Source organism: Oncorhynchus nerka, linkage group LG17 (genome assembly GCF_034236695.1).
Source record: "Oncorhynchus nerka isolate Pitt River linkage group LG17, Oner_Uvic_2.0, whole genome shotgun sequence".
Classification (NCBI taxonomy): domain Eukaryota; kingdom Metazoa; phylum Chordata; class Actinopteri; order Salmoniformes; family Salmonidae; genus Oncorhynchus; species Oncorhynchus nerka.
The window spans coordinates 31,098,441-31,121,279 of NC_088412.1; the positions used below are offsets into that span (position 1 = coordinate 31,098,441).

General features: G+C 43.6%; 1 protein-coding gene across 1 annotated transcript; it reads left to right on the forward strand.

The window, feature by feature from the left end:
* Positions 1-651: 651 nt before the first annotated feature.
* On the forward strand, positions 652-22,362 carry LOC115145071 (glycosaminoglycan xylosylkinase-like). Its single transcript, XM_029686310.2, has 9 exons — positions 652-855; positions 17,397-17,723; positions 17,819-18,066; positions 18,234-18,320; positions 18,437-18,546; positions 18,748-18,919; positions 21,009-21,200; positions 21,968-22,027; positions 22,129-22,362. Exons 2-9 carry the CDS (start codon positions 17,595-17,597, stop codon positions 22,358-22,360), a joined length of 1,230 nt encoding a protein of 409 aa, XP_029542170.1. The 5' UTR covers positions 652-855; positions 17,397-17,594; the 3' UTR covers positions 22,361-22,362.
* The last annotated feature ends 477 nt before the right edge of the window (positions 22,363-22,839 follow it).

Consider the following 22,839-nt stretch of genomic DNA (forward strand, 5'->3'; position numbering starts at 1 on the left):
CCTCAAAAGGTTCTACAGCTGCACCATCGAGAGCTGGCTGACTGGTTGCATCACTGCCTGGTATGGCAACTGCTCGGCCTCCGACCGCAAGGCACTACAGAGGGTCGTGCGATTAGCCCAGTACATCACTGGGGCCAAGCTTCCTGCCATCAGGACCTCTATACCAGTGTCAGAGGAATTACCTAAAAATTGTCAGACTCCAGCCACCCTAGTCATAGACTGTTTTCTCTGCTACCGCACGGCAAGTGGTGCCGGAGAGCCAAGTCTCGTAAGTATGCATTCTGTAAGGTCTTGTTGTATGCGGCGAACGTGACTAATAAGATTGTATATCTTTATGCTATAATGGTTCACATCTACAGTAATGCATGGTTTCACACACACCACCATGCACACACAGACCTCTCTTCAACCCAGGTGTGCAGGATTTATTGAACTGAAACCATTTTTACTGGGAGACTCTCCCTAGAGAAGTAGGCCTATGTCTAGGTCCATATCGAAATGAAGGTAATGCAGTGACGTGCATTACTTATGTGACGACTGCTTAATTATAATACAACAGCGCTGCCTGGTGTCTAAATCGAAACCTGACATTAATAAAACCCCATAATGTTGAATACATTGTCTACAATTAAATAGGTCCTGGTCTCTTTAAGATTTAGGTGGCGGCGTGCTTGAGGAAATGTTTCGGAAGTGTAAACGCTAAGGTAGGAGGAAATGAGAGCAAAGGGATGGAGCAATTATCCCTTTTTGACAGCCTATTGGTGAATATACAGTTCCACACAAAATACCAAGCACACACTGACTGGTGCACTGTCGTCGTTTGACATCCAGTAACGTTAGCGGTAATCGTGAAAGGTAAGACATTTATTAGACTTACCAACTAGCCAAATGCACATCTTTACAATTAACGTTGGCAAGCTAGCTAGCCTATATTAATCATATTCATAAATGTTTGATAATGACTGATGTTAGTTTACTCGCTAGGTACTGTAGGTACAGTACTAGCTAGCTCGTCAGCAATCTACGCAAGCTTTGATGTGGAAAATATCGGTGCAGTTCGTCAGCTATCACTATAAATAACGTTAGCTAGGTACAGTAGTTACGTTAGTACTGTACGTTGCTGCATTGCTGGATGCTCTCGAGAACCCAAGCCAAAGTATTAAAGGTAGTTAACGTCTAGTATGGGCTACGTCGCTAGCTACATAGTATATGTCTACCTAGCTGTGGGCCAGTTTCTAAACCATACTGTAACGTTGTCTTTGTGTGGGCCTTTGCGATTTCCAACCTATCAACCAGCTAGCTAGAAGGCTAACTAGCCAATGTTGTTGGTCCCATGAAAGACCGATTGTGTAGAAGGCAGCTCGAGTCATTCCTGCCTGCGTGGCCACGGCTAGACAGATGTTTAACTTAGCCAGCTAACGTTAATTCACGGGTTGTCCTCAGTTACTGGTATGCATTTTTTCATTCATTTTCAACAAGACAGTTTCACGTGAACCAGAATCTGGCACAGGAGGCGTTGATATGGCGAATCATATCAACGTCTTCTGATCTGTAAAACTAGATTCTGGTTCAGTTGCATGTGTATGTGGGTCATTTTTGGGCTCGGGTAATATTTCAGTCCCTCTGACTGAAGTATTAGGTCACCAAAATGAAATGCTTAAAATATGTATATGAATGTAAATAAATATAGTATTATTTTAAACTTTATTATAAAAACTATTTCGTTTCACTTAATTTTTTATTTGGGAAATGAATATTAAAATGTGCACATAATAACTTTTGCAATTAATGCAAACGTGTTTTTGTTGCGAAGGTATAATTGAATAAAATCACACAATTTTCCCTCAGTCGACACTTAACCCCATCACACTAACCAAAGTCCACCCTTATGCGCCGTCATTAACAGGAAGTGACATCATTCAATGTGTTTGTTTTTTTTTACCTTGATTTAACAAGCTAGGCAAGTTGAGAACAAGTTCTCATTTACAACTGCAACCTGGCCAAGAAAAAGCAAAGTGCGACACAAACAATAACACAATAGAAAAATCTATATACAGTGTGTGCAAATGGAGTAAGGAGGTAAGGCAATTAATAGGCCATAGTAGCAAAGTAATTCAAATTTAGCACATTAACACTGAAGTGATAGATGTGCAGATGATGATGTGCAAGTAGAAATACTGGTGTGTAAAAAACAATATGGGGATGAGGTAGGTAGTTGGGTGGGCTATTTACAGATTGGCTAAGCTGCTCAGATAGCTGATGCTTAGAGATATAAGTCTCCAACTTCAGTGATTTTTGCAATTCGTTCCAGTCATTGGCAGCAGAGAACTGGAAGGAAAGGTGGCCAAAGTGGGTGTTGGCTTTGGGGATGACCAGTGAGATATACCTGCTGGAGCGTGTGCTACGTGTGGGTGTTGTTATGGTGACCAGTGAGCTGAGATAAGGCGGAGCTTTACCTAGCAAAGACTTATAGATGACCTGGAGCCAGTGGGTCTGGCGACGAATATGTAGCGAGGGCCAGCCGACCAGAGCATACAGGTCGCAGTGGTTGTTGTTGTCAACTGCATGGTACAGAAACAGGCAAGTAAATCACATTGTTTTATATCTGTATTTTGTTATTTTTTAAAGTCAGGTGGGGATTGTCGAGCTGACCAACTCAAACCCGTTACATGAAATAAAGATGGAAAACTAGTACTTTCAAAACGATACTTTAACCCATAAAAATATCCACACCACCATATGGTCTCCTGTCCTTCACCACATGAGGAGCAGAGGCCATTTTGAACCAAAAAACTCCACCCCGTCACATGTTTCATTGTAACGGGGTTGTAAACCTGTGACAGGGTTGAGTTATTTACTTTATTTATGATTATTGCATCTAAGCAAATTAAATATTCTATATATTATACATTATTTATATTCACTTATGAAACATGCTGTAATGTGTTCCATGTGTACAAAAATATATATTTTAAGGCAGGTGGTAGGAGAGTTGGGCAAGGTTCTTAACTACAGTTGTTCCTTTAAGTCGCTCTAGATCCTAAATTACTCAAGGATTATAGCGTATACTTGTATATATTCTAAGAATCTTTGATTTTACGTTATCCATCGAAACATCTAGGGAATGGTGGCACCCACATCAACAGCAGAGAGACAAAGGCAGTGTCGAGCACGTCAAAATGCTGACCCAGAAAAAAGGGAACAATGCCTTGAGATCAGTGATTTCAGTAAGAGAGACCAGTGTCAGAAGCATAAACAGTGGAGAATCGCATACATAAGCAAGGAGAGGAAAGAAGCACTGAGGAACTTGACCACTCCTCCACAAAGTCCAGATCAGGTCATCACCCTTGCTCCCGGTGAGCTGATGTCAGCTGCCATTGTTCAACAAAGAAGGACCTACTCTGTGCATGCTTTAACACACAGCACTTCAGTTTCAGGCAGAAGGTCCTGGCTGCTCCAGTACTGCCAGCCAATGAGGAAAATCCACAACCTGTGGATGAAATCCAGGTCTTCTTGGGCAGTGGTGTATAGTGAAATACGGTGATGACCTTTATCCAGGCATCATCCTCGGCACGGATAAAAATGTGTGTACAAGTGAAATGTATGCATCCTGTCGGACCTAACAGATTTTTCTGGCCTTCTCGAGACGACATCCACTGGCATCAGTTTGATGAAGCGTGTGACATCCCGCCACAGAGGTTCAGAGAGACGTGTGGGCCAGACTCTCAGGAAGAAAACCATGAATGAGTGACTATGGTGCTCCTGAGAAGAAGGATAGTCATGTTGACACTAAGTGCTAAACGTGTTGAATGTTATTAATTACCCTAATGCCTGATGTTTTTATTTGTTTGGTTAATAAAACCCAGATTATTCTAAATAGATCTAATGGCCTTGTTACATGGTTGAATACAATGAAATTAAATGTTTGGGGTAAATCTTGGATGGATTTTTGACAGTTAACTAAACTAGATTGGTTTCCATATAATCTCTTCAACCCGTTGCAGTATTCCACCCTGTCACCCTTGTCTCAACCCTGTTGCATGACAATATATGTTAAATAAAATGGCAAAGATTAATAAATATGAATTGAATGTTTTCTGAGCTCAGTTTGAAATGTTAAGGACAATCCCAAAATATTAGAGTTGTTATAATTCTGAATTGAAAGTATTTTTTTATTTAAATGAGCCCACTGACACAAAATGTATTTTCAGGGTTTAATATAGCAAAAGTCTGAGATTTTATATTATATTAATTTAATTGGTTTGGGGGACACATGAGCATTAGGTAAATGTTGATTTTATAACAAGTATATTTTATAATCATATTCTGACAACTTCCATATTGTCTGTGACGGGTTTGAAGATATAGTGTCCATATCAGACAAAAATGGACAACAATAAAAGGGCTTTAATGCCTTAAGTGGGAATGTTTTCTTGAAGGTTTAATATGTACTTAATGTTGTGGGGTGTTCAGAAAATGCATTTATTCTAGAAAAACATATATAGCCCAAGAATGACCCATATGTTGGGTTTCCTAATTGAAGCTCACAAGTGAGTCCTTTTCATTTGAAGGAAACATGATCGCTGTTGTTGATTATGCTTATTCCAGCTGACTGTCACACAAAAACCTGTTTTGGAAAAGTTTTTTGGAGCTATGATGATTCTGACATTGACAGTGTCAGTTTGACATATTGTGGTGCTCATGTCATTAGGTAGGTCAATCTGTCCTTTTTGAGTTGTGGAGAGCTTAAATAGTTGGATACAGTTGCAGTATGCTTATGTTACTGAAGATGACATATCCATTGTTACAGGCCAATTGATTTGCAGGTATTTTGCTTATTTGCCCCAAATATCACAACCACCCCCATCTATGGACATGAAATCGGATCAATATCTTAGTCTTAAACACCCGTTACCTACCGATCAATACATCCATCTCAGCTGAGCCGGACTTTACCCTTATTCATGATGACTCAAATTCCGTTTCATTACATTGAGCCATTTTTTACTGTTGTTTTATTTCTTTATTTACCTATTGTTCACCTAATACCTTTTTTACACTATTGGTTAGAGCCTGTAAGTAAGCATTTCACTGTAAGGTCTACTACACCTGTTGTATTCGGCGCACGTGACAAATAAACATTGATTTGATTTGAGATGGCCCTTTGCTGCCCAAATGTTCTGTCTTCGCAAATACGCCTCACACGCCATACAGTTTTGGAAATGATTGGAAATTTCATATAAACTGGAAATACATTTTCCAAATACAAAAGTTGCACCCGGCTATATTTTCAAGGACACAGCGTCCAACCAGTGTGCACTTCCTCTCCTCCAATTTCCGCTTCAAATGTCTCCAAGGAAGAATCTCAATTGGTCTCCTTTATCGCCTCTCCTCCTCAAAATCCATTGGAGGTCAGCGGGAAGAGAGAGAAAGCTAGGAATCAAGGAAACCAATTGAGCTTCTCCCCAATGGGGAGGAAGTTACAAGCCTCATGTTTTTGAAAATTCTGCAACTTTAAACTACGTACAGTAAGTATATCATTTGTATTTTAATTATTATTTCTAGCTGATGTGAAAGTTAAGTTCCAAAGGTTTCCAAAACCGTATCGCAAGGGAGGATTATTAATGTTCCGAAACGTTACAACTGAACATTCATATTGTAGTTCATTGATCCAGCAGTCATCCATAGGGCTTTGATTGAGAACTCAAGGGCTGGGTAGCTATACACCCTTCAATTCTAGAGAGCTAAGCCTGACTGTATGAGAGTCAGAGAGGCCTAGCAAAACAATTGAACTTGTGTCCAGTTAGTCACGAAATGTGGCAATGCCTTCAATTGTTGAGGCAACGCCACACATATTTACATAGGAACAAAAATCAAACGTCCCTTGTCTATCACGAATGTTGAATAAAATTATATTTGAACTTACTCTACCCATTGTCCGTGGTATTCCTTCAGCTGGTTGATATGAGACAATGAACACAGGAAATTATTATTATTAAACCGGCTTCTTCTAAACGGGTGTCTATGTGTTTGGCAATCAAGACGGAAGTACACTGAACAAAAATATAAGGGGAGTGGATCAGAAAACCAGTCCATATCTGGTGTGACCACCATTTGCCTCATGCAGCGCATCTCCTTTGCATGGAGTTAATCAGGCTGTTGATTGTGGCCTGTGGAATGTTGTCCTACTCTTCAATGACTGCGAAGTTGCTGGATATTGGTGGGAACTGGAACAATCTGACGTTCACGTCCATCCAGAGCATCCCAAACATGCTCAATGGGCGACATGTCTGGTGAGTATGCAGGCCATGGAAGAACTGGGACATTTTCAGCTTCCAGGAATAGTGTACAAATCCTTGTGACATGGGGCCGTACATTATCATGCTGAAACATGAGGTGAAGGCAGCAGATGAATGGCACGACAATGGTCCTCAGGATCTAGTCACAGTATCTCTATGCATTCAAATTGCCATCGATAAAATGCAATTGTGTTCGTTGTCCGTAGCTTAAGCCTGCCCATACCATAACCCCACCTCCACCATGGGGCACTCTGTTCACAACGTTGACATCTGCAAACCACTTGCCCATACGCCACCCTACACTCTTTCTGCCATCTCCCTGGTACAGTTGAAACCAGGTGCACACTTCTCCAGCTTGCCAGTGCCATCGAAGGTGAGCATTTACCCACCTAAGTCAGTTATGACACCAAACTGCTGTCAGGTCAAGACCCTGGTGAGGACAACGAGCATGCAAATGAGCTTCACTGAGACAGTTTGAGCAGGACTTTTTTGGTTGTGCAAACCCACAGTTTCATCAGCTAACCGAGTGGCTCGTCTCAGACGATCCCGCAGGTGACGAAGCCGGATGTGGAGATCCCGGGCTGGCGTGGTTACACGTGGTCTGTGGTTTTGAGACCGGTTGGGCGTACTGCCAAATTCTCTAAAACGACATTGGAGGCGTCTTATGGTAGAGAAATTAACTTTAATTTCTCCGGCAACAGCTGTTGTGTGTATTCCTGCAGTCAGCATGCCAATTGAATGCTCCCTCAAAACTTGAGACTTCTATGGCATTGTGACAAATTGTAACATTTTAGTGGCCTTTTATTGTCCCAAGCACAAGATGCACCTGTGTAATGATCATGCTGTTTAATCAGCTTCTTGATATACCAAACCTGTCAGGTGGATGGATTATCTTGGCAAAAGAGAAATGCTCACTAACAGTGATGTAAACAAATTTGCTCACAATTTGAGAGAAATAAGCTCTTCGTGTGTATGGAACATTTCGGGGATGTTTTATTTCAGCTCATGAAACATGGGACCAACACATTACATGTTGCGTTTATATTTTTGTTCAGTATACATGCACACTAACAGGTGTTTACATGGTTTTGCAGATGTGCCAGAAACATCAACTTAGTACCCACTCTCAAATAAGTCAGGTAAAACAATTAGGGCCCCATTTAGTCGACTGGTTGATTGTTTGGTCGATTAGGCTGTTCGTCGACCAAGATTTCTTTTGTTGAGCAGTTGCAATTTATATTTTTCACCGTGCTTAAGACACCTGTCTGATAAGCGCATCTCTGGACGGATCCATTGCTGAGGCCACGGGGATGGCACAGTCCATCAATCTAAGACGTGATATTGTATATGGTTATATTACATAAAAATAATGGCGCAACACTAATAAATCTATTTTATAACAAGCACTTCCTCCCACGTTGAATACGGTCTGAAATGAGATTCTGAAACAATCTTCAGTGCGCAGTAGAATTGGCACATTTCCCTATGTTGCTATGTGCGTAATAGCAAAGTTAACCAGCATAATGAGATTGAGAACAATGCAGTGGAGGCAGCAGAGATGAGGAAACAGCCTTAGCCCAATTGTCTAAGAAAATTGAGGCGAGAGGAAACCAACTTAATTAGATATATAATCAATAGGCTAACTGTTAAATGTGCCTGGCTTTATAAACCCTCCATATACAATACCAGTCAACATTTGACAGCTACTCATTCAAGGGTTTTTCTTTATTTTTTTTACATTGTAGAATAATGGTGAAGACATCAAAACTATGAAATTACACATGGAATCATGTAGGAACCAAAAAAGTCTTAAACAAATCAAAATATATTTTATATTTTAGTTTCTTCAAAGTAGCCAACCTTGATGACAGCTTTGCACACTCTTGGCATTCTCTCAACCAGCTTCATAAGGAATGCTTTTCCAAAAGTCTTGAAGGAGTTCCCGCATGCTGAGCACTTGTTGACTGCTTTTCCTTCACTCTACGTTCCAACTCATCCCAAACCATCTCAATTGGGTTGAGGTTGGGTGATTGTGGAGGCCAGGTCATCTGATGCAGCACTCCATCACTCTCCTTCTTGGTCAAATAGCCCTTACACAGCCTGGAGTTGTGTTGGGCCATTGTCCTGTTGAAAAACAAATGACAGTCCCACTAACTGCAAACCAGATGGGATGGCGTATCGCTGCAGAATGCTGTGCCTTGAATTCTAAATAAATCAAGACCGTGTCACCAGTAAAGCATCCCCACACCTCCTCCATGCTTCATGGTGGGAACCACACATACGGAGATCATCTGTTCACCTACTCTGCGTCTCACAAAGACACGCCGGTTGGAACCAAAAACCTCAAATTTAGACTCATCAGACTAAAGGACAGATTTCCACCGGTCTACTGTCCATTGCACCAAAAGCACTCAAACTTCTACAGATGCACAATCGAGAGCATCCTGTCGGGCTGTATCAACGCCTGGTACGGCAACTGCTCCTTCCACAACCGTAAGGCTCTCCAGAGGGTAGTGAGGTCTGCACAACTCCTCACCGAGGGCAAACTACCTGCCCTCCAGGACACCTACACCACCCGATGTCACAGGAAGGCCATAAAGATCATCAAGGACAACAACCACGGGAGCCACTGCCTGTTCACCCCGCTATCATCCAGAAGGCGAGGTCAGTACAGGTGCATCAAAGCAGGGACCGAGAGACTGAAAAACAGCTTATATCTCAAGGCCATCAGACTGTTAAACAGTCACCACTAGCCTCCCGGGTGGCGCAGTGGTTAAGGGTGCAGCGCTAGCTGTGCCACCAGTCGTCCGGGTTAGGGAGGGAGTGGCCGGTAGGGATATTCTTGTCTCATCGCGCACCAGCGACTCCTGCGGCGGGCCGGGCGCAGTGCACGCTAACTAACCAATGTTGCCAGGTGCACGGTGTTTCCTCCGACACATTGGTGCGGCAGGCTTCCGGGTTGGATGCGCGCTGTGTTAAGAAGCAGTGCGGCTTGGTTGGGTATCGGAGGATGCATGACTTTCAACCTTCGTCTCTCCCGAGCCCGTACGGGAGTTGTAGCGATGAGACAAGATAGTAGCTACTAACAATTGGATACCACGAAATTGGGGAGAAAAAAGGGGGTAAAATAAAAAGTCCCCACTAACATTGAGTGGCTGCTGCCAACATACTGACTCAACTCCAGCCACTTTAATAATGGAAATTGATGGAAAAAATGTATCACTAGCCACTTTAAACAAAACAATTTACATATAATGTTTACATACCCTACATTACTCATCTCATATGTGTATATACTGTACCCTATACCATCTACTGCATCTTGCCATCTTTATGTAATACATGTATCACTAACCACTTTAAAAACTATGCCACTTATGTTTACATACCCTACATTTCTCATCCCATATGTATATACTGTACTCGATACCATCTACTGCATCTTGCCTATGCCTTTATGTACATATTCTCATTCATATATCTTAATGTACATATTCTTATCTCTTTACACTTGTGTGTATAAGGTAGTAGTTGTGGAATTTTTAGGTTAGATTACTCGTTGGTTATTACTGCATTGTCGGAACTAGAAGCACAAGCATTTCGTTACACATGTTTAGCAGATGTTAATGAGAGTGTATGTGACAAATAAAATTTGATTTGACTTTAAAACAGTTAGAGTTTAATGGCTGTGATAGGAGAACTGAGGATGGATTAACCTTTTAGTTACTCCACAATACTAACCTAAATGACAGTGAAATGAAGTCTGTACAGAATACAAATATTCCAGAACATGCATCCTGTTTGTATTTAGGCACTAAAGTAAAACTGCAAAGAAATTAACTTTGTTCTGAAATCAAAGCATTATGTTTGAGGCAAATCCAATACAACACATCACTGAGTACCACTTTTCATATTTTCAAGCATGGTGGTGGCTGCATCATGTTATGGGTATGCTTGTCATCGGCAAGGACTAGCGAGTTTCTTTGGATGAAAATAAATTGATTAAAGCTAAGCACAGGCAAACCCTAGTGAAAAACCTGGTTGTCGTCTTTCCAAATGACGCTGGGAGAAAAAATTATCACATCTGGAACAGTTTTTCTCAAAGAGTGATAATTTGGCAAGTTGAACGATACATTTAAAAAAAATCTGATATACAGACAATCGATTTAGTTTATTACACCTGTTCCTTTTGAATTGTATAAATGGATTAACAATTCTATAATGAACACTGCACAGGAATGAATTATGCCCAGTACATCTGTTTTGTGAGTAGGCCAAGGGTTAATGAATCTGATGAATATACCCTCTTTGTTTTTGCATATTTTCAGTGTGGAACCTGTCTATGTTTAGGGGGGTAATAGCCTAGGCTAACCGATTCTAAATGCCACTAGCAGTTTCGCAAAGTAGGGTCGTCACTAATGTAACTTGGCATAAACCCTGCCTGTTTCTACAATTTAGTTTCTTAAAATCTGATTTTAAACCACAACGTTAACTTTATGCCTAACCTAAATAAAATGTTAAGTGTTCAGTGCCGGTAAGTGTATGATGCAAAAATGGGCATTTGGTTTTCTGTTCCATATGACACGGAACCCAAACCGGCTGCGCGCATGCGCTATCATGCATAAATGTATTTTGTCCCCCCACAACAAAAGCGATCACGACACGCAGGTTAAAATATCAAAACAAACTCTGAACTAATTACATTTATTTGGGGACAGGTCAAAAATCATTAAACATGTATGGCAATTTAGCTAGCTAGCTTGCTGTTGCTAGCTAATTTGTCCTGGTATATAAACATTGAGTTGTTGTTTTACTTGAAATGCACAAAAGGTCTTCTACTCTGACCAAATAATCCACACATAAAACGGACAACCGAATAATTTCTAGTCATCTCTTCTCCTTCCAGGCTTTTTCATCTTTGAATTTATATGGTGATTGGCATCTACACTTTTACCACAACAACCGGCAAAACATTCCGTCTTTCAATCACCCACGTGGGTATAACCAATGTGGAAATGGCACTGCTTCTATAAACCAATGAGGAGATGGGAGAGGCAGGACTTTCAGCGTCAGAAATAGGAATGACTTCTATTTTAGCCCTTGGCAACACAGACGCTCGCGGGCAGTGTGGGTGCAATAATCGAATAACATGGATTTCTAAATGTTTTTTGCGACGTGTCCGGTCTGGTCAGCATGTGAGATATTGCTGCGCATTCAGTGTCCCATCAGCCCAGCCAGCCAATTCATTAACTTAATTTCCACTGTAAAAAACATTAGTTCCCCATGCTTCTATCTTAACATTTGGTTTGCAACAACAGGGGTTTGTACAAACATTGCCATCCTTTCTCTAGACATTTGCAACATTGTTTCAATATTGAAATTTGATCACACAAATGTCAATAGAAAACAGGTTCAACTAAATGAAATCCAGCTACTTTGCTGTTATTCTAGCTGCACGGTTTGATGTGACTGTGTTAGCTGTAGTTGGCTAGCTAGCAAGCAAGGGATAAGAGCGTTGCCAGCCAGCATGGCAATGAAACATATAGAATGAACTACTGGGTCGCGTCCATAGATATCTAATAAACACACTCCACGACTGTCGAGTCTCTAGCAACCTAACCGATAGAATGAACGACTGGGTCGCATACATAAATATATAATAAACACACTCCACGACTGTCGAGTCTCTAGCAACCTAACCGATAGAATGAACGGACATCTTTTGTCAGCCAGTCGAAATCATGAATCATCATCATTTTCATGGATATATAAAATACAATTTTATTGGTCACATACACATATTTAGAAGATATTATTGCAGGTGTATCGAAATGCTTGTGTTCCTAGCTCCTGCAGTGCAGTAGTATCTAACAATTCACAGCAATGCACAAATCTAAAAGAATGGAATTAAGAAAGAAAGAAATATTAGGACGAGCTATGTTGGAGTGGCATTGATAGAATGAACGGCCAGCTGGCTTGGCTAGCAACCATAGATGTCGGGACAAGGCCTATATTTTCATTCAGGAATTAAATAGTAGCATATAAATACATTTACCCCCCAAAAAATGTATTGAATTTCTAACCGGTTGTAAAAAATGTATTGTACACAAGGTTGTGCATAACTACTTTTTTAGCTTGGCTGTGCTGATCTACGGGACTCGGCAACCTCGTACCGATGACTGCAGAACAGCCGTGCTAAAAAAGTATTTTAGCACGCCCTCTCGTGTACAATTGCTTTAGTCGACACCGGTTGGTGTGTAGCACTGTGGCATGGTTATAGCCATCAGGTGAGGTAGTTCCTGCTCCCAGGACTGCCGCACATAGAGCAGTTGGTCTGTGATGGATTCATCCCAGCCGCTCTCCCTTCTCTACAGTGCATCTCCCCACATGTGCCACAGGGCTTCTTTAGTGTACATGCACTGTCTTTGTGTCCCCATCCGCATCTGAGACACCTGCCCTTCTGTTGGACCCAGGAGGACCGCTTGTGCAGTATTCAACTTGGAAAAGTCGGGAGTTATTTGAAGTAGTGATCCTTAGAATCACAAAAGGGGCAAAAAGGCTTAAAACTGTCATTAACCCTGGTCTGTCCTTTGTTAGGTCCACTAGGCTTATGCTCTACCGTGACCTGGTGCACACCAGAGAGAGAGAGAGGGTGCTGCTCTCTGCACTCTCATGCGTTCTGCAGGCCTCTCCGTGGGGTACCTGCATCACTGCCTCTTTCCTCACCAGCCAATCAGCAAAGTCTGTGTGTGTATGTCTGTGGGCCTCCATCTTGCACTATTCCCTTGGGAAAACAATGCTCAGCTAAGAGATCCCGGTAGGCTGTCCACATGGGACCCACAAAGGAGCTTGTTTAGCATACCCACCAGGCCTCCCACTGATAAAGCAAAGTCCCCCAGCACCTGGTCATCTCCCACTCTGATGGAGGGTGCATTCAGGATGGCAGACAACTCACCCTGTACCAGTTGTGGTTGACCATTTGCGCAGCTGGAGGGCTTACATGGCCCAGTGTTAAGGACACTACCTGTTTGTTAACTACCACTGCCTCTCCTCCAGTGGCTCTTTACAGGCATGTGGAGAGACTGTGGCAGATGGACACTCCTCTCTACAGAAATGAGAACCTTCTGACCTGCTCTAAACAAGACCATATGGCAGTGGCCATTCTTAAGACTGTTCGTGTGCCAGTGGGTGGTGTAGAGAGTTATGCCACCCCCCTGCAGAGAAAAGGGGAGGGCCCCTGAGGCTCTGATGCCAGTGGGTGGTGTAGAGAGTTATGCCACCCCCCTGCTGAGAAAAGGGGAGGGCCCCTGAGGCTCTGATGCCAGTGGGTGGTGTAGAGAGTTATGCCACCCCCCTGCAGAGAAAAGGGGAGGGCCCCTGAGGCTCTGATGCCAGTGGGTGGTGTAGAGAGTTATGCCACCCCCCTGCTGAGAAAAGGGGAGGGCCCCTGAGGCTCTGATGCCAGTGGGTGGTGTAGAGAGTTATGCCACCCACTGCAGAGAAAAGGGGAGGGCCCCTGAGGCTCTGATGCCAGTGGGTGGTGTAGAGAGTTATGCCACCCCCCTGCTGAGAAAAGGGGAGGGCCCCTGAGGCTATGATGCCAGTGGGTGGTGTAGAGAGTTATGCCACCCCCCTGCTGAGAAAAGGGGAGGGCCCCTGAGGCTCTGATGCCAGTGGGTGGTGTAGAGAGTTATGCCAACCCCCTGCTGAGAAAAGGGGAGGGCCCCTGAGGCTCTGATGCCAGTGGGTGGTGTAGAGAGTTATGCCACCCACGGCAGAGAAAAGGGGAGGGCCCCTGAGGCTCTGATGCCAGTGGGTGGTGTAGAGAGTTATGCCACCCCCCTGCTGAGAAAAGGGGAGGGCCCCTGAGGCTCTGATGCCAGTGGGTGGTGTAGAGAGTTATGCCACCCCCCTGCTGAGAAAAGGGGAGGGCCCCTGAGGCTCTGATGCCGCTGCTGCACAGTACAGAGTGCCGCCTGGCTACGGTCTCCACAGTAGTGGAGAGGGGACTGGGAATGATATCCGGTGTGGGCGCAGTCTCTATAGCAGGCAGCTCCTGATGACCAGCGGGGGCTGGGAACATGACGTGTCCCTGCCCGGTCTCAGTAGCAACCGTTAGAGGAGAGGCGGCTTCCTGCTGCTGAACTGCATAAGACCGTCCTATATCCTCCACTGCAACCTGTCGGAGACGGATCCCCTGATTGGAGGAAGCCTGGGATCTGGTCTGTTGTTGCAATAGGCAAATCAGACCCTCAATATTCGATATTGGCAAAAACATGCTTCTGTACTCCATACAACATAGTCAGCGATGTCCATGGCGCTGCAACTCCCTGACACTCCAATTTAGGAGTGTAATCCTCCCGCTGGATTGTTGGGGATGCAGCCCCACCTGGTGCCGAATACTATTCCACAGGTGGAGAGGACATCGTGGAAGCCCCTGCCTATCCCGGAGTGTAGGTATAATCCAAATGTGATGGCGCTGCAGCTCAGGGGGCATCACTGGCTGGGGGATAACTGGTAACATAGTCCCTCAGGTACTCAAGGCCTCCTGCTCCGGACCACACGTGGACTGGATGTCAGGTCCTCTGCATGACCTCTGGAGGTTGCCATATATCATGATCAGTAAGCCATATATTTGTGAGGTAGAACCTCCAGAATAAACGGGGCTGTGGCTTTACTGATACCTATCTCCTATTAGAGAGACAAGGCAACCTCCAGAGTATTCCAAACAGATTACTTTATTGACCTATTACAGCTGGGTATAGGTCTAAAACAGAATAGAAACATGGAATGAAGCTATGATAAATACAATAACTACAATATACATGTAGTGGATATAATAATGGAAGAAGTGGCACTGAATAGAATACTATGAATGGATGACAATAGTAGTAACAGTAACGGAGAGTAACGGGACTGTATAAATACACAGGGAATGGCAGGCTATTACATAGTAACAAGCAATAAAAGGACTGTATGAAATGGATTACAAATCGATAATAGGAAGTACTGGCTAATTGTTACCGACAATAATATAAGTAGCTATTAACACAGTAGTAATGAGATGGAGAAACTAAGCAACACCAGCTATACTAGCACAGTGCAACAATGACAGCAATAAGAACAAATAATAAACACATTATTTCATGCAACCCAAACCCATAAATACAACCAAGCTCTCACAAGGAATTACACTGGGAAGGAAAAAGACGAGGGGATTTACTTATACCCTTGTAAGAGCATGGTCTGGGCCATTCACAAACCAGAAGCACTGCATCCTGGGGGTATGGGCAGGGATGAGGCACATGGCTACTCCCTGATTGGCTGGGCTGCAATCTAATGATCTCTCACATGTTGACTAAGGATGGGTGAGACCTAGACAACACGGCACCAGCCAAATTAGGTAAACGGGTGGTAATTTAGCCTAACATCCTGGAGGGGGAATTCTTTACAATCAGCAATAGTTTTGGTAGTTTTGCTTTAAACAGTCAGTGTATATGGTCATTTTTAGATACACGGTGTAAAGTTGATCATTTCATAACGAGGAAGCACTTTTGCGAGGCACACTGCATGGCCAAAGCAGGAGGATAAAAGAAGCTCACTAAACTTCCAAACGGTCAAAACCATTTGATTTTGAAATGGGGGTGAAGTCCAAAGTTATCCTATATGTTCATTGGCTATGTCATAGCTGAATTGTAAGTTGATACATTACTAACTCAAACCCATCACCTGCAACAATGACAAGTTCATTAGTGAGTGGTGGTGATTTCTGTGAGATGTAGTGGGGTGGTAGATGGCTCAGGTCAGGTACCTACTTATACACACAAATGTTAGTGCACTGAATTGTTACAAACTGAACCGTATCGGAGCCCATGTATATAGATAGATACGTGTCGAATCGTCTTGAAAAGGGAAAGATGAACATCCAGTTTTTGATAGAATTGCGTTCTGTGGGTCCCCCCCTACCAAAACCCCAAAAGATCTCGTGCGGGCTGCTCTTTCTTTGCCCGATTACCCATCTACTTCGCCCGCTAAAATGTATTCTCCACAATGAATGTATGTAGTGATAGAGCAGCAGTATTAGACTGAGTCGTCAGGCAATCTCCTTCTCCTTTAACTAACAAGCGGCTCCCTTGTCAGAGGTAGCGTAAAATTATATATAGATGTTTTAAATTACTATGGATATCAGCACCCAAAGAATAGTATGCAGTTAAATAGGAAAAACAGGTACAAGGTAAGCATTAAAGAATTGACATTTTTACAGGTACTGAATGATACTGAACAAAAATAGACGCAACATAGAAACACACAAAAAGCTTATTTCTCTCACATTTTGTGCACATTTGTTTTACATCCCTGTTAGTGAGTATTTCTCCTTTGCCAAGATAATCCATCCACCTGACAGGTGTGGCATTTCAAGAAGCTGATTAAACAGAATGATCATTACACAGGTGCACCTTGTGCTGGGGACGAAAGGCCACTCTAAAATGTTACATTTTGTCACACAACACAATGCCACAGATGTCTCACGTTTTGAGGGAGAATGCATTTGTCATGCTTGACTGCAGGAATGTCCAGCAGAGCTGTTGCCAGATAATTTAGTTAATTTCTCTACCATAAGCCGCTTCCGTTGTTTTAGAGAATTTGGCACTGCATCTAACTGGCCTCACAACCGCAGACCACATGTAACCATGCCAGCCCAGGATCTCAAGGAGGGATGGATGGATCCTTTACCTATTCTAAAGAAGAGTGCTAGAACAAACAGTAGGTTTGGCAGGGTTTGATGTTGTCAGTAAAGGGGTGGTTTAAAACCCAGGATGTGGAACCAGGAGTCAGTCAGGTTTGTCAGGTATGGGTGTGTCTCTCTCTAAGCCACAATGACACATACATAACAACTGTAATATGTTACTGAGCCCATCACTACATGTTGTACATGTTACTGAGCCCAATAGTACATTACTTTGTCATGCTCATGTTCCTGCCTGGCGGGCCTGGGGCATCTAGGTTCCTGCTGTTTCTGTCTGTATGTCTGTCTACATTTTTGGATTTATATCAACTGTTTTTCATCACTAATGTCCTCCCCTACTCTCTATACAGGGTGGTTGCTGATACATTAGGGACCAGGGCTAGCTGTGGGTCTGGTGGTGAGACTGAGCCATACCTCCTGCCCCGCTGAATAGTGTGTGTGAGAGAGGCGACTGGAGGGGGAGGCAGGTGCCATGCTCCAGGGGTGAGGCGGGAGAGAGAGAGAGACACACACAGGGCTCAGGGGTGGTGGGTGAGGTTGCCAAGGAGATGAAGTTGAAACAGCGCGTGGTGTTGCTGGTTGCCGTGCTACTCCTGTTGGGGCTGGCCAAATTCTTTCTGCTGGATGGAGGAGAGGGGTCCGCAGCCAGTCGACGAGACCTCCGGGCCTTCCGCAAGGTACGGCTGTTTGTCCGTGTCAATGTTTATCTGTGTGTGTACTGTGTGTGTGTGTGTGTACTTGTGAGCATTAATGTGGAAGTCTGTGTTCCCAGATGGAGGCAGGCCTGTCTCTCTCACGCGGTGACCGGCTAACACACACCCTCCAGTCTCCATGGGAGGTGGCAAACCAATGGGTGGGCCCCAGGGAGGTGTACCCTGAGGAGACCCCCGAGCTGGCAGCCGTCCTCTCCGCGCTGGGCACTGCCCGAGTGGAGCGGGCAGATGTGGGCTACAAGGGCACCCAGCTCAAAGCTCTACTAATACTGGACGGGGGGCAGAAGGTGGTCTTCAAACCCAAAAGGTGAGGTAGAATATACACACACCCACACACATTGTCCTCTGGTTCTCTGCTGCGGAGTTGTACGGTTTTTGTTAGGTCAGATTAGGACAGTGCTTTTATTCTGTGTCTTACGTAAGAGGATAACTCTCAATCACGTCCTCCCTCTCCATTTCTCTCTCTTTTTCCAGGTATAGTAGAGGCTATGTGGTAGAAGGAGAGCCGTATGCAGGTTATGACAGACACAACGCAGAGGTGGCAGCATTTCACCTGGACAGGTACACACACGTATCGGCCTAATGCATTAAAATATATACGTTTTAGTTTTGGCCATCTGAATACTGGTGTTGCTAGTGGTATGTGACTATCTGTCCTGTGTATCCATCTGCTGTAGGATCCTGGGTTTCAGAAGAGCACCCCTAGTGGTCGGGAGGTTTGTCAACCTGAGGACTGAGATCAAACCTGTCGCTACGGACCAGCTACTCAGTACCTTTCTAATGCAGGGTGAGACACACACACACACTAGAGGGCTCTTTTCAGTCCCACCCATAATGTTTTCTTAGACATACCACTCCCTATAAAGTTAATGAGATAACATTGTGTGTCTGTGTTCAAGAAGCAGTGGGCTGGATCTCTCTCTAAATGAAAATGGTTAACCATTTTCTTTCCCTTTCTTTGTCTCTGGCCCTTCCTCTCTCTCTCCAGGTAATAATAGTTGTTTCTATGGGAAGTGTTACTACTGTAGAGAGAGTGAACCTGCATGTGCGGAGGGAGATATGATGGAGGGATCAGTAACTCTCTGGCTGCCAGACGTCTGGCCTCTCCAGAAACACAGACACCCCTGGGGACGCACCTACAGGGAGGGCAAACTGGCCAGGTAGGGGTGTGTGCATTTGTGCTTATATGTTCAAGTCCTATTCCAGTCTCCTTTTCACCTAATTTAATACCCAATTTACTTAACAAAAAAATCGAAATAGGTGGTCCAGGTATCCTCATGACATGGCACAAGTTGCCTTGTCTTGTTCCTCAAGCAAGGGGGAGGCCAATGAATCACATCAGACCAATTCCTTGAATGGCCTACTTCTTGAAGTTTGCAGTTTTCTAAAAAAATATATATATATTTTAAAAAATATATATTTTGCTCAAAACAGTGTTTTACCACTACTGTAAATCTCTTTTTTTAAATGTAAATGCCATGTTATAGAAGGGTCCAGACACCTTTTTTGTGATTTCAGTAGTTTTTGGGAAACTTACCCCAACAGCAAATCACTTCCTCATTGTCATTGTGTAGTATGGGGGCTTTGAAAAAACATGAACAAAGACATTTAAAAAAAACATCCAATATGTATTTTTTGAAACGGCAAAGCTCTCAGTATAGTGATGCAGGTCTTTAGATGTTGTACACATGAAATAGTGTCAGTCCACAACGTTGTATTCCATTTTGTTGTGACTCGAGTGATACCTCTAAATCCATTCTTCAGGTAACTGACAAAATACTGTGAGTAAATATGCAAAGTATATTGGAAGCATGGGGTGCTTCCACACAGGAAGTTCCAGACACTTGTAGAATTAACGCCAAGGCGCATTGAAGCTGTTCTGGCAGGCCGTGGTGGACCTACTCCTTATTATACCACTATGTTGGTGTTTCCTTTATTCAGGCACCTGTAGCAGCAGGCTACATGGAGAAGGGAACAGCTGGATATAGGAAACGGCTCAAGTCGCACAAATGGAATATAACGTTGCGGTTAAAGTTCGACTTGGCACAATTTCATGTATACAACATCTAAAGACCTGCTTTTCTATTCCCAAAAGGACGTATTTGGGTGTTTTTGGAGCCTTTATTCATGTTTTTTCAGGCCCCCATACTACACAAAGACGATGAGGAAGTGATGCAATTTGGGTTAAGTTTCTCAAAAACAACTGAAATCACAAAAAAGGACACTTCTAATAACATGCAATTTACATCCAAAATAGAGATGAAGTTGTAAAAAATAAAAAATAAACTTCTCCTTTAACCTTTACGGGATCGGCGTCCCTATACCGAGATGGTTGAACATGACTGTTGTAAGTAACAGCAAACTTTCCAAGACACAGACATGTCTTATATGGGCAGAAAGCTTAAATTTGTGTTTATCTAACTGCATTGTCCAATTTAAAGTAGCTATTACAGTGAAACAATATCATGCTATTGTTTGAGGAGAGTGCACACCAAAAAACTTATCACGGCAACTGGTTTGATACATTCACCTCTGAAGATAAATAATGTACTTACATTCAGTACTCTGGCTCTGATTTGTCATCCTGAGGGTCCCAGAGATAAAATGTAGCATAGTTTTGTTTGATAAAATCCATTTTTATATTCAAATGTAGGAACCGGGTTCTACAGTTTGAACGCCTGCCTTCTCTGGCTCCACACCCACCCTGCCTGGCCAACTAGATGTGTGAAAGTTAGTGTTTTAGCTAATAATCCATCATGTATGACATTCCTGGGAGTGTGTAAACTTTAATTTTGTATGTTCTCAATAGTTATGTACTTGAAAAAAACGTAACATTTTGTCCAGTATTGCCACATGCGTCACGTTTTTCGTTTGTATTATCTTTTACCAGATCTAATGTGTTATATTCTCCTACATTCATTTCACATTTCCACAAACTTCAAAGTGTTTCCTTTCAAATGGTATCAAGAATATGCATATCCTTGCTTCAAGTCCTGAGCTACAGGCAGTTAGATTTGTGTGTGTCATTTTAGGCAAAATTGGGGGGGGGTCAGGTAGCCTAGCGGTTAAGAGCGTTGGGCCAGTAACTGAAAAGTCACTGGTTCAAGTCCCCGAGTTGATCAGGTGAAAAATCTACCGATGTTTTTTTATTGATCCTGTAAGTTGCTAAATTACAAATATGTAAATGTTACTGTGTTTATATGTTTTAAACAGGAGAAGTGAAACACAAAATGCTTTAACTGTGTGTAGGTGGGAGTATGATGAGAGCTACTGTGATGCGGTGAAGAAGATGCCTCCGTACGACGCCGGTCCCAGACTGCTGGACGTCATAGACACGGCCATCTTTGATTACCTCATCGGCAACGCCGACCGACATCACTACGAGAGTTTCCAAGACGACGGAGGAGCCAGCATGCTCATCCTGCTGGATAATGCCAAGAGGTGAAGAACACAAACACATCACTAAGTGTAAAAACACAAAGAAACTCTAGACATGCTGACTAAGCTGGCAACTCCTTTCACCTCTCTAACTCCATCTCTCCATCCCCCAGTCCACTCCTCTTTTACCTCTGTCCCTGTTGATTGATCTGCTGAGCTAAGTGTGAAATAGGGTAGTGTTTCCCGACCCTGGTCCTCCAGTACCCCCAACAGTACACCGTTTCATTATAGCCCTGGACAAACACGCCTCATTCAGCACATGAGGGCTTGATGATTAATTGACCAGATGAATCAGGTGTTACAATAAAACGTGTACTGTTGGGGGTACTGGAGGACTAGGGTTGGGACACACTGTGCTAGAATGTGTGTTATGACAGTGTGTCAGGGTTTAACTTGTCAAATCAAATGTTATTGGTCATATACACATATTTATCTGATGTTTTGCGTGTGTAGCGAAATGCTTGTGTTCCTAGCTCCAACAGTTTAGTAATATCTAACAATACACACATCTAAAAGAATGGAGTTAAGAAATATTAGAACAAGCAATATCAGAGTGGCATTGACTAAAATACAGTAGAATAGAATACAGTATATACAGATTAGTAAAGCAGTATGTAAACATTATTAAAGGTGACCGGTGGTTCCATGGCTATGTATATAGGGTAGCAGCCTCTAAGGTGTAGGGTTGAGTAATGGCTATTTAACAGTATCATGGCCTTGAGATAGTAGGGCATCTGAAGACAGCTTCTATGGTGTTTTGTTGTTTGCAGTTTTGGGAATGCAGCTCTGGATGAAAGAAGCATTCTGGCCCCTATATATCAGTGTTGCATGTGAGTAGACACACACACACACACTGAAAATACCAACATTTCCTCAAAGGAATCACAACCCATTCCTAGTGTTTATGAACAGTTCTCTCTTACTCTCTCAGGGTGCGTGTGTCTACGTGGAACAGGTTGAACCTGCTGAGAGCTGGGGCTCTGAGTTCAGCCCTAAGACAGGCCCTGACCTTTGACCCCATTAACCCTGTCCTGGCCGAGCCCCACCTGGCTGCCCTGGACAGACGGCTGTCTGGTGTCATAGCAACCATCCAGCAGTGTGTGGAGTCGCTGGGCCCCGACAACACACTGATAGAGGACCGCATGATCCTGCCACACCCCTAGAAAAGGACGGGAGGGAGGAAGGAGGAGGGAAAGGATAACCTGTCTCGCCTCGAGGGAGAGAGGGTTGAGCCATGGGAGGAGCTGGATGATCAACCCCTCCTCCTCCTCTCACGGCCCCCCAGAAAGGAACAGGAAATGACCCCAGCAGCAGGAAGTGACTTGATAAAGGACTGGGTGTTGAGTCCTCTACAAACTGTTCCCATCCACGCTAGGACCAACTCCATACCTAACTCTTTCCTGACGTCTCCTGTCACACACACACACTCTGCCAGAACCTCTCTCTCCATCCAGTGTAAAGGAGGGAACCAAGGCCAAAGGACTCAACCCAAAGACACTCAGGATAGCGGGGGGGGGGTTCCATACTCCCCCCCCCTCCTATCTGGACACAATCCACTGGACAGACAGTGGCGAGAGAGAGACTGGCCAACTGACCATGGGGGGGCAGGAGGGGGATTTTGGGGTCAGTCTGATTGTGACAA